The sequence below is a fragment of the Micromys minutus genome (assembly GCF_963924665.1).
Source record: "Micromys minutus genome assembly, chromosome: 30".
NCBI classification, from domain to species: Eukaryota; Metazoa; Chordata; class Mammalia; order Rodentia; family Muridae; genus Micromys; species Micromys minutus.
Genome location: NC_137965.1, coordinates 14160196 through 14173217, shown reverse-complemented (window position 1 = coordinate 14173217; position 13022 = coordinate 14160196). Strand labels below are relative to the sequence as shown.

At 44.5% G+C, this 13022-nt stretch overlaps 1 protein-coding gene across 9 annotated transcripts in view; it reads left to right on the top strand.

The window, feature by feature from the left end:
- The window catches only part of SYNE1 (spectrin repeat containing nuclear envelope protein 1), a gene marked incomplete at its 5' end in the record, with an annotated part of 433140 nt that overhangs the window by 266005 nt on the left and 154113 nt on the right, over positions 1–13022 (top strand). For all 9 annotated transcript variants that reach the window (XM_080941779.1, XM_080941780.1, XM_080941776.1 and 6 more), the window contains 6 exons: positions 2566–2751; positions 2924–3046; positions 3803–3985; positions 5619–5762; positions 11334–11528; positions 12770–12910. In XM_080941779.1, coding sequence (XP_080797905.1) covers positions 2566–2751; positions 2924–3046; positions 3803–3985; positions 5619–5762; positions 11334–11528; positions 12770–12910 — 972 coding nt within the window. The remainder of the gene's footprint in view (positions 1–2565; positions 2752–2923; positions 3047–3802; positions 3986–5618; positions 5763–11333; positions 11529–12769; positions 12911–13022) is intronic.

The window sequence follows — 13022 nt, the reverse complement described above, 5'->3', positions numbered from 1 at the left end:
CCCAGCTCTTCAAGGTACATGCTGGTGCTCCAGGCAGGTCCTGCTTCCTCTGGGCCACAGGCAGGGCTGAGTCATGTGGCTTACTCAGAGGGTCAGAGCAGCTGAGAGCCGATCCTAGATCCACACCCCGGAGGTCACATTACTTCACTTCCTCTGAACTTAGGAGACAGAAATGTTCCTTTTCTTTTGGTCCTCCTCTCCGGAAATTATCTCATCCTCTTAGTAAGCTATAGTTGACTTCAAAATGTACCTTTCTAACAGATCTTGCCACACAATACAGGCAGGCTTTTATTTAGGTTATATGGGTAGCCTTAGGTAGTCTGTATTTTTCCATAGGACTTATCTCTTAGATGACCTGCCCATTTTCCTTCTCCCTGAGGTGGTTCTGGATATTGTTTCCTCCTGAAAGGTTTCCATGGTTTGAATTCCAGTACCTCCCTCCTCTTCCCAGTCACAGATACTCCTCCCAGATACAGATACCTGTACCCCTCAGAGAGCTGGAATCATTTGCTTTGCATTATGCTTAGATGCCAACAAACTAGACTTCCCTTACAAACTAGCTGGGAATCAATGGGAATTCAGCCAGATTCCAGGACCCTAAAGATGCAGTTGTAAGAACAGAAAAGATAGGGCTGGAGAGATGATTCAGTGGTTAAAAGCACTAACTGTTCTTCCAGAGATCCTGAGTTCAAATCCTAGCTACCACATGGTGGCTCACAGCCATCTGTAATGAGATCCTATCCCCTCTTAAGGTGTGTCTGAAGACAGCTACAGTGTACTTACATACATAAAACAAGTAAATAATTCTTTTTAAAAAAACAACAGAAAAGATAAAGGGAATTTTAACTGTCAAGATAATATCACTTAAAAAAAAAACTTGCTGGTAATTCAGTAAAATCATTTGAAAAGCAGTTACTTTAAATAAGCTGGCATTTTGCTTCCTTTTCATCTTACTTCCTAGATTCCTTAACTGAGGCTGTAGATATCCAAAAATGTAGAAAATGTTTAATGTGATATTAATAACTATACTGGGATTTTATTATTTGTTTATTTTATTTATTTATTCACGTCTGTGGGAGAGGAAGAAAAAGGGAGGGAGGGAGAGAAGGAGAGAGAGAGGGAGGGAGAGAGGGAGGGAGGGAAGGAGGGATGGCAGAAAGGAGAGAGAAAGAGAAACAGCAGGAAAGGACGGCTCTCATTAAAGATGGATGACAAAGGAAAGACTAGAGAGCTAGCACAGCCCAGATCAGACAGTCTTATGCGTGGCTGACATTAGTGTTCATGATGTGGGCAACTGGGTGGATTGACTGCATCCTTGACCAAAGCAAGCAACCTTCAGCCCTTCAGTTTATCTGCTCTGAAGTCCAGGACGGAACTCTCCTTAAAGGGTCCCCATGTGTTTCCACCAGGACGCAAAGCTGCCTGGGTTTGCCCTCTGACAAATGCAGCGTAAGAAAATCTATGTGCTCCAAGGTCCAGTGAAATCAGGAGACATATTACGCACTTAACTGCATAGCACAACCATGTGTACTAGCAATGACGTCTCCCAATTTTCCTTTCGGGCATTTACAACCTGTAGCCCACAGGCTACGTTCATCCCAGGGTAGCTATGAACATATTTGTCAGTGACAGCATTGTATCTCAGTGTCAGGAGTTTGGACAACCCTGCCTAGGACATTATAATATTTTTTCATGTAGTTATATTTACTACATTCACTGTGAAAAGAAAAAGTCTTTCCCATCTGAAAATAATCTAACAAATAGTGACACATCACCCCTGTTTCTTATATTCATCATACGCCTCTCCCCAACTGCATGTTCTGTGTTCCCCAACCTCTGGGCCCTGCACACGTCGTCTCTTCGGTGTGAAGTCTTCCCTTCCTCCTCATCTGTTAATGTGCTGATATCTTTCTCAAACCCCATAGGACCCTTATCTCAACCTACCAACAAGTTGTCCCACATCGGGATGGAATCACCCCTTAATACCGCCCCCTCGTTTTCTTCTCCATAGTCAGATACATGTATCTGTATATGTGTGTTGTCTGTTTGTCCTGCTCCTGTGAGTCCCAGCAGGAGGCATGGGCTGAGCAGTGAGGGCTACTGTCCCCCAACATGACGAGTAGCCTGTCCCTCCTTGTCCTACTTTGAGCAAGCAAAGGATTTTGTTTGCAATACCTGTGCTTCTCTTGGCATCTTAGAGCTCAGGTCTTAGTTGTACAACCCAAGAGCTGAACAGGCCTTCTTTAGTGCAAATGTGGGAAAAGGCAGGCCCAGAGAGGTGGGGTGTGAGAGAGCATGGATGCTCAAGTCCCATACTCATGAACAAGTGGCCTTGGCAAGCCCTTAAGGTTCCTGGACTTTATTTTGTTGTCTGTGCAATGGGGATATCAATGTATAGCCTGTGAGTGGGCTCCTAGGGGTGAGACGGGCAAACGTTGTACCAGGCTCATAGTTCTTGATCTTTTCCTAGTCTGCTGGGTCTTTATACTCCTCTACACATGTCTGTCTTCCCGCCTCCATCCCCACCTACCTGTCAGTTTCACAAATATGAACACTTCGCTCTAGACGCTGCTGGGAGAGTCTGGAGAAATTGACGGTGACCTGGGAGCGATGGCTGAGAACGTGCAACACCTGGCCAGCGTGTACTGCACAGGAAAGATGTCACTGCAAGTGACACAGTTAGGACGGGAGACGGAGGAGTTACGGCAGGCGATCAGAGTTCGTTTGCAGAGCCTCCAAGATGCAGCCAAGGTAAAAGAAGCAAAACAAAGCAAACAAACAAATAAACAAACAAACAGCTGGCATGCTGTCCTGGAGAGAAAGGGTCCACCCAGGATGAGATAGTTTCTTCAGTATGATGCAGTTCTTCAGCCATGACTTGGAACTTTAAGTGTACTGATGTTCACTGGGCTTTATTCTCCAGGACATGAAAAAGTTTGAAGGGGAGCTAAGAAACCTGCAGGTGGCCTTGGAACAAGCCCAGACCGTTTTGACGTCTCCAGAAGTGGGGCGCCTTAGTCTCAAGGAGCAGCTGTCCCACCGGCAGGTAAGCAAGAAGAATTTAAGACGGACTGGGGAAATGGTTCCGTCATCGGACTTGGTGCTTTACAATCACAGGGTCAGATCACGAGAACTCACGTTAAAAACCTGGGAGACAATTCTAGGATTTAGGAGGGAACAGTAGTAGGCAGACAATACCACCCAGGTCTACATGAGTTCAAAGCCAACAAGAACTACGCGGTGAGACCCTGTATCCAAAAGAAAACAAAACTAGACAAGATGACACGTGCCTAAAATCTCAGTTCAGGGGAGAAAGAAGATAGTGGATCCCTAGAGCTTGCAGGCTACCTAGTCTACCCTACTTGGTACTCTCACTCTAGACCAGTGAGAGATCATGTCTTAAAATTAAAGAATGTAACCAGCTGTTGAATAATGGTGGGTGAGTTTGCTGTCCTCTGACCTTCTTACACATGCACACATATATATACAATCTTTATATACCTGCCAATAGGAACTCAAAGGCATATACGCATTTACCCACACACATGATCACATACATGTACATGTAATACTTTAGGATGAATGGGGTGGTGGGGCCTATAATTTAATAGCAGCAAGAAAAATGTTTTCTAAGCCCGGTGGCAGTCTTAACATGGATTCATTATTTAGAACATATCATCCTTGTCCTTGCAAACTATGTTGACCCACATTGACCCAGTAGCTAGAATTCAGGAAATGCCTTTGTTTACATAATCCTTGATGAAATTACTGGGGGCTTAAGCTACATCATGGCCCCTTTCAGCATCTGCTGTCCGAGATGGAGTCGCTGAAGCCAAAGGTTCAAGCCGTACAGCTCTGTCAGAGTGCTCTCCGGATCCCTGAGGACGTGGTCGTCAGCTTGCCTCTGTGCCACGCTGCCCTGCGGCTGCAAGAGGAAGCCAGTCAGCTGCAGCACACGGCCATCCAGCAATACAACATCATGCAGGCAGGTGCAACGGTGCAGCGTGTTCAGCTGGGGGAGGGGCACGCTGGCAGAGCAAGAGCATATGAGTCATGGGTTGCTTTTCTTAGCATTGTGTGGGCCCAGCCATCAAAACACCCAGCGTGCTAAATTTGACAGTCTGTTGTAGTTACATAAAAATCAAGAGATTAAGATTCTATTATGTGGATCATCCACACAGGACCGGGGAAAGTTCTGTAACAATTACCTTCTAATGCAAATTATCTTTTGGTGATTTTTTTTTAAACGAATGACTCACACACATGAATTTTGTATGTGGCCATATATGTACCTGACTAGAATCTAGAGCCTAGTGACCTGGGCTTGTAATTCTATATTACACAAGACCCTTAATAGTTCATCTCACTTGTGTTCTTTCTGGTCTAAGAAGTACATCCAAGCACAGCTCTTAATCTTTGGAGGTAAGAAGAGAAAAATAATTCCCATGAAGAGTGATATAGTGATACCTACTATATCTCTCCTTTTAAGAAGCATTCCCCTGCTCTGTGAATAGTTGTATCTCATTAAAACCACGAGTGCTCATTTGACCATGCATTACCATGTAATTTGTTAGACACCAGAGCCCTGAGGCTACAGGCCATGCTTAGTAAGTTTTATCTAGGACTAGAACAGGCTGGTGTCCTGTTATTCAACATTGTTTTACATATTGCTTTGCATGTTAGAGTGTGGTATATGTGCATGATATATTGTATGGGCATGTCCATGTGTCTTAGTTAGGGTTTTATTGCTGTGAAGAGACACCATGACCAAGGCAACTCTTATAGAGGGCAAACATTTCATTGGAGCTGGCTTACAGGTTCAGAGGTTGATTCCATTATCATCAGAGCAGGAACATGGCAGGCAGATGTGGGGCTGGAGGAGCTGAGAGTTCTTCATCTTGTTCCAAAAGCAAACTGGAGAAGTCTGTCTCCCACAAGCCTAGGAAGAGAGTCTCAGAGCCCACCTCCACAGTGACACACTTTCTCCAACAAGACCACACCTCCCAACAGTGCCACTCCCTGGGCCAAGCATATTCAAATCACCACAACCTGTGGGTTCATGTACATGTATGTGAAGGCTAAGGTCAACAGTCCATGTCTTCCCCCACTGCCCTCTACTTTATGTTTTGAGACAGTCTTCTATTGGATCCAGAATTAGTGGATTTACTTAAGCTCTAGGGAACTTCTGCGTCCCTGATCTTTTAACTTCTCAATGCTGGTTACAGATGTGACTTTCTGCTTTCATATCTGGGATTTGAATTCAGATCCTTAAGCTTGTGCGATGGGCACTTTACAAACTGAGGCATTTGCTCAAGCCGTCAGTCAGTATCTCTTATATGGAAAAATGAAGGAAGCCATTTGTCCTGCCAGCTCATCTTCAGGACAGTCTAAGTAGCCAGAGCAGAGAGAATCTTAACTGCTCACCTATTTTGATCTCCTTCATTCTATCCCAGTCTTTCAAAAAGATAGAGTGGATGTATCTAAGTGAAAGTTGTTAGTTTGCGCCATCCGAAGGACACTCCCCAGCTTTTTGACTTCCTGGATACGGGGAGACAGAAGGTAACGTTGGCGGGAAAGCCACCCAGTAACTGATAGAAAAATTTGTTTTTCCCCCCAAGGAGGCTGTGGTGCAGTATGAACACTGTGAGCAGGAAATGAAGCATCTCCAGCAGCTGATAGAAGGGGCTCACAGAGAGATCGAGGACAAACCCACGGCCACCAGTAACATCCAGGAGCTACAGGCACAGATCTCTCGGCACGAGGTGAGACAGAAGGGCAGGCAGAGCAAGGCACCGGCCACTGGAAGCTGGTTTCACTTGGAGCAGTGTTGTCAACCTTCCTAATGCTGTGACACTTTGATACACTCTCTCATGTTGTGGTGACCCCCCCCCCCCAACCATAAAAATTGTTTTTGCTGCTACTTCATAGCTATAATTTTGCTATGGTTACAAATCATGACATCATTATCTGTGCTTTCAGATGGTCTTAGGTAACCCCCGGGAAAAGGTCAATGCACTCTCCAAGAGGCAGAGACCCACAGGTTGAAAACTACAGGTTTAGTGGCTGGATAAGAAGTATTCCCAGCTCCATGGGGGATCAGCTTGGGTCTTACATAGCTGTTACAGGATATTTGAACCTGTTTCTAGTTAGTGTGTGGCTCAGCCCTTAGCACACACCTTTAATCCCTCTGGCTGGAATACAGACACATCCTTAGTACTCACCCTTAATCACAAACAATGATGGTAAATTTAGTGTGTAGAAAGAAGCACTCATGGTTGAAGGTGATGTCTAATTGGGTGGCAGACTAAATGACGAATCAGAGAAAGATTTGACAGAATAGGATCTGCCCGATCCTCATGGGAAGAAAGAACAAAGGGAAGGCACTTAAGGTATGGACGGCACAGGAGGAAGAGAGCACCGTATAGGATACAGGATGCAGCGAGCTAGTGGAGAGCAGTGCTGTAGAGGTGAGAGGGAGAAGGACGTGTTACCCCGACAGTTTCACAGACAGACTGAAGAGAGAACAGGCTACACACAGAAAGAGCCAGAGAACAGGGAGGAGCCAGACGATTAGAACAGACTGCCAGAGTCAGTCTGAGGCCAATTCAGAGGCCAAGAGAAAAAGCGAGACTGAGTAAGTCAGTATGGAGAGGAGTCTGAGCCAGAACAGCTGAGCTGAACCAGCCATCAAGAGTTTAGAAAGAGCAAGAAAGGGTGAGCTTACTGAGTAGCAAGTCTCAGAGGCTGAAAACATTTGAGGTCTAGATTAGATTATAGGGAGGCTGGAAGCTTCCAGGATGAGGCCTTAGGTGAGCAGAGGGAGGCAGAAGCCTCCCAGAGAAAAACTACAACAGGAGAATAAAAGTTACTTCAACAGACAGCACTTCTGCTGTTTCTGCATTTTCAAGGTGATTTTTGCTGACTCGGTGACAGGTATTCCTCTGTAGTTGGCAGTCTCTGTGTGCTGTTCATGACATGTCTCCCTGGGGGGTCCCATGCATGGAAATAGATCAGTGCACGAAGCGGTTAATTCATGAAAATAGTCTAATTCTTTATCTCTAGAGCCTTGTAAGAAGCAACCACATCCAATACGGTGTGGTTGGCCTTCTTACAAACAAAGGGTGGCTTCATGTTAAAGGGAAAATAATTTCCACCTGTCCACTGCTTAGGCTCTTTCATTGAGATCAAGAATTATCAGAGGTTTTTCACCTCAAAGGTATCTCCTCATCTTTTTTTGAGTCACCGACATTCTTTGCATCTTCCTGGGTCTCAGGTCTCACAGCTACAGAGTGACTAACCTCAGTGATACTCAGCAAATTTCCATCCCTGGCTTCACTCCCCTTTGGGGGCTGACTTCCAGCACCATACGTTGTGGTGGGTTACTTAGGGTTATGTAGTCCTTCATGCCAAGGGTAGACATTAAGTTTTGCTTTCTATCTGTTTTTTTTTTTTTTTTTTTTTTTTTTTTTTTTTTTTTAACTCTCACCATAAGGATCAGTCTTCCTGTGGTAGTAAGCTTCTCAGAGATTGAAATGTTCCCCTGGAATGTGGGAAATGTCACATCTGCTTTCTACATTCACCTGTACAGCTATAGACGTTGTCGGCTAGCTGTTTCTCTTACGAACTGGTAATGAATAGCGGCAATCTTTGAAATCACTGTCTGCCTAGTACATTATATATTGTCCTATATTATTCCTGTAAGATCCAGACAGTTTCCATAACATTTTATCATGACCCAAATATTATTATATTATAACGCGTCTAGAGTAACATTAGCTATCACTCAGCTTAATGTTTTAAAAATAGTGGGATATATTTACAACTCCCTCGTGAAACTCCATGAGGATTGGATTTTGGCAGCTGTGGGGGCGGGGGCAAGATCTCACTATATAGCCCAGGCTAGCCTCGAACTCCCTATTCTCTTTCTTCTGTCTCAGCCTTCCAAGGGCTGAGATTACAGATTGAATGTTCTCTCAACCAACCTATAATGAGGAAGTAAAGAAGGAAGGATTACAGAAGAAAGACAGACAGACCAGTTACTTGAAAAAAAAATGACCACTTGAGCTCCCAAATATATCACTAGTCAATTCAATATTTTTGCACTGTAACAGAGACTTGTGTGTGACGTCATAATAAAAGAGGAAGCAGGTTTGAGACAAGGTTTTAGAGCCACCTCTTTGCAGAGTCACTCAAGATGGTGACCTGACTCATCCTGTCATGGGTTCTCCTTAAAGTCCTGTCTCCCTGTTGACATCTGTTGGCTTCATCCTGTAGCTTAGAAGATGTTTCACATAAATAATGATGTAGACACACACGAAGGTCATTGTGCCGAAAAGAAAAACACAGGAAGGGAGGTGGCTGAGAGGAGACAACCGAGTGGTAATAACATGAGGCCAGGATGTGGGTCATTTCCTGTATTTTCTGACTCCTTACTGAATTCCAGTTTTAAGGAGGGTCTGATACAGTTAGAAGTGTACCCTTAAGGGTTGCACACATTTTATTTTTTGAAAAAAACTTCAAAAGGTACATATCATTTGAAAGAGAGAGAGAGAGAGAGAGAGAGAGAGAGAGAGAGAGAGAGAGAGAGAGAGAGAGAGAGAAAACCTAGCTACTTTGAAGGCATAGGGAAGAACACCCTGTGTTCTTAGCTTTCCAGAGGACATAAAAGCCTTGTCCCTGAGGACGGAGGGCTGCTTTCTTTGGAGGGGACACTGGCCCAGACATACCTACTGTTAAGTTCATCTGTAGAAATGTCTAGCCCAAATTAAAATAGGCATGCATATATTATTTTTTTTCTGAGAAGAGATAACTCATTAACTCACTGGGTCACATCTTAGTCAGTGGGTTTGCCTTGGTCGTGAGAGGCAGGCAGCTTTCACAGGAGGAAACCATTACCACGTAGGCTGACTGTGGAGTGTAGATTCTGGCAAACCAAGTAGATAAGAGTCCTGGCCATGGTGATTAGAGCCATGTTTTTAACAAAGATCACAAATGACTTGTATACATGCTAAGGTTGAGACTGTCCCCTTGGAGCAGGGCATTTCCTATCAGCATGAGTGTGCCTGTGCGGGGCCACCAGGGGGAACTGCCAACTGTCTGTGGCCACATAGAGTAAGCAAAGGCTAAGTCTGATTTTGTGAACTTCAGGAGAACCCTCAGCAAAGCGCCTTAAGCAAGCAAGCAAGCAAGCAAATAAAACTCCCTTAAATTTAATTAGTTTATTCAGCCACAAAAGTATAAATTATACATCTGGATTTTTCTTTTTCCATTTTCTTTTCCTTTCCTTTCTTTCTTTCTTTCTTTCTTTCTTTCTTTCTTTCTTTCTTTCTTTCTTTCTTTCTTTCTTTCTTTAACTCCTGGTAGAACTACCATCCAGATGACAAGCTACCTACCAGCTAGATTCAGCTAGGCTGTTACCCCTCGTTCATTTTCCAAGTAGAAGAGCAAAAACCATGCAACCAACAGTAATAGCCCGGTTCATGTGTACATCTGTGTATGTGCATGTATGTGTATATATGTGTGTGTGTTCAGATTCTCATTTAAAAATGCTATCTAGCCGGATATAGTGGCGCATGCCTGTAATCCCAGCATTAGGGTTGAAACAGAAAGATTGAGTTTAAGGCCAGACTCTAGTTTTCAAAACAAAAACAAGCAAACAAACAAAAAGGAAACCTGTTTTCTCTATCCCACCAAAAGGAAAAAGAAAACAAAGAATTTGATTTTCAACGTCTCCCCTCAGCAGGAATAGCAGATAGCTCCCTCTTGTGCCACATGCAAATGATGGATGGCCTAGGGTCATGGATTCACATGTTACCCCGAGGAATGGCTTCATGATGTTATTATAGCTAAAGAACACGAAGAACAAAAGAAAGTCCTAAATCGGGGTAGATTCCAAGCACCTTACTGGGAAGCTTGGGTGGAGCAGCTTGCAGGAAAGCCAGGAACCCTCTGATGTGATCTGAGAACTTAATACATCCCGAAAGGGTTTAGCTAACCTAAGGCAGGCAGAGGTGGATAATGGATTAAGGGCACCAGAGACAGTCTATGATAATGTGTCCCTGATCCTGCCATAGTTCTAATCAACCACCCTGTGGCATCTTTAGGACAGATGTGGCTTTTCTTCTATGACCTTGATTCCCAGTCACCGAAGGTGTCCTGTATACATAACTAACAGCTAACCAGGCAGGCAGGCTTGTCCCAAACAAAAGGGAAAAAAGAAAGAAAAATGCCTCTGCATCTTTAAAAAAAATTATTTTATTTATATGAGTACACTGTAGCTGTCTTCAGCCACTCCAGAAGAGGGCATCAGATCCCATTACAGATGGTTGTGAGCCACCATGTGGTTGCTGGGATTTGAACTCAGGACCTGTGGAAGAGCAGTCAGTGCTCTTAACTGTGGAGCCGGCTCTCCTCCAGCCCCTAGTGGTTTCTTTTTAATGTAAGCAAGAAAGTATAGCTGTAATATTTAGAATGGCCACACCCCTAGAAGTGGTCCATAGTTAATCCCTTTAGGAACTGTGTGCGGTCCTGAGTATAGTTACACAAAGTTTCAGTTACGTCTCAAAAGAATTTTTTTTTTTCCTCAAGAGCAAAATGAAATGAGATGGCATCCATTTGCACAGCAATTCGGAGCTCTACTTTGAAATATGAGAGAACACCCGAGGTGTGATGTGTCTGATGAAAGAATTTTGGCTAAGAAGATATTATATTTAGGGAGTCAGTCGGCATACAAATTAAGGATTAAGGTATCATAGATTTCATAAGACTATTCAGACTTCCTGTAGAAAAACAAAGGTCTTGGTCACAGGAACCAGCAAGCTTTTTACTTTGTGACCCTGCCGGGCTAAGGGCTGAGTGACTTAAGTGACTGCCACCTCATGGATGTAGTTAGTATAAGAGCTGAGCTTTGCTTTTTTTTTTTTTTTTTTTTTTTTTTTTGCTTTAGTCATCACATGACCTAATTTCCATGGCATGAACCATCTGGTAAATTTCAGAGGCTTCAGGTATTTTGGAGAAAGTTGCCAGCACCTCATGCTGGAAGTTCATACTAGCTCAAGGGTCACCTGTCAGGGCTCAAAGCCAATCTGCAAGCCCGGTATTCCCAGTGCAAGCTTGGCTGGGGCTCGGTGTCTGGGGTTGGGCCGGGCTGCTGCGCCGTGGTTTGGCTGGGCTGGGCTAAAGGTACAGCAGCCGGCAGCTGCAGACCGCCTCTGCTCAGCGCAGGGCTCGGCTCCGCCTCTCATTGGCTCCGGGCTGCAGGAAGATGAACGCCACTACTGTTTCCTTCTGATGCTGTGCCGCGCTGACACACGGTGGGAAAAATGTTTCCTCAGGAGCTGGCGCAGAAAATCAAGGGCTACCAGGAGCAGATCGCCTCTTTGAATTCCAAATGCAAGATGCTGACGATGAAAGCCAAGCACGCTACTATGCTGCTGACAGTGACCGAGGTCGAGGGACTGGCGGAAGGGACGGAGGACTTGGACGGCGAGCTCCTCTCCACGCCTTCGGCCCATCCCTCCGTGGTCATGGTAAGGATCAAGCCCTCCAGCTAGCTTTGCTCTTTGGACTGGAGCTTGGCTGGTGGTGGCCCAGGAACCACAGCCATGTTTCTTTAGAGACTAGCTTCAGAGCTTGTAGTTTCTAATGTAGGAGCCGGTTCCTTCATTTGCAGAGACCCAGGGACCAGAGCTAATCTTTAACCCTGTAAACAGTGGCAGCTGGGACAGCTAATGTTAGATTTGGAGTTCAAGGGCTGCCCTTCATTCATGAGCAATTTTGCAATAACACTGACCCCACTTCGTGTTTTATTTTGAAGATAATTCCTTTACACCACAGGGACATGAGAATCATAACACATATTTAAATGTGAATATATATACATATGTATATATACACACACAAACATGTACATAGATAGTCTAATATATGTAAGATATGTGTGTGTGTATATATATATGTATATATATAAAGCTATTATGACAAAAATAAGGAAATTAAGAATTCAAAGTTTAGTTTGGGACCAAAAGACTATTTAATCCCCCCCATCATTTGCCTATACATTTTGGCAACTCAGTGTTTTGGTAACCTCAGTATCTTCTGGTGATACACATTTTCCTCACTTACAGCTCAGGTAAAAAGTAACCTATCCCAAACCCATGTGGCCATGTGTGACCTTAGATCATTCCCTAACACTATGACCCTTTATTACAGTTCATCGTGTTCCAATGACCATGAACTTACTCTGTTGCTCCTGCATAACTGTGATTTTGCTACTGCTATGAGTCAGAATGGAATGTAAATGTCTGATATGTAAACCCCATGAAAGGGTCATTCATTCCCCCGAAGGGGTCAGGACCCACAGGTTGAGAAACGATGTGTACTTGCATCTTATTTTCCTGGGACATTTGGTACCTGAGATGTCACAGTAGGCCGTGTCTTATTTCATAGGCCCCTTTCTTTGTTTGACACCTATTTTTCCTACTTACTTTATAAAGCCACAAGGGCACCCAAGGAAAGGAGACACTTTTGACCAACAGCATTCTTGGGTGTGAAGTGCGGCCACACATCTGTTTGTTTGGCGAACAGTAATTAACACCATTACTCGGGCGGCCAGACTTTCATGTACTAACAGCCAGAGTTAATGTGTGAACTAATGTCGGCCATGCCCGGCCTTGGCTAGATAATGAAGTCCTGAGCTGTGTCGGTGGAGGCTTTGTGCTAACATAGCTAACTGATTTTTATGTCCTCTGGGCTACATTCTGCGTGGCAGATGACTGCAGGTCGCTGTCACACTCTGTTGTCACCTGTCACTGAAGAGTCTGGGGAGGAGGGGACCAACAGTGAGGTTTCCTCTCCACCTGCCTGTCGATCCCCATCACCTGTGGCTAACACGGAAGCATCTGTTAACCAGGTACCCACCCCCCATCCTCCCCACACTGTGAGCTCTAGGCGGATACAGTACCATTTGCCACCCTTGTTTGTCTGTGGCTTTGAGTCCCCAGCTTCATCCAGTTTGGGTCCAG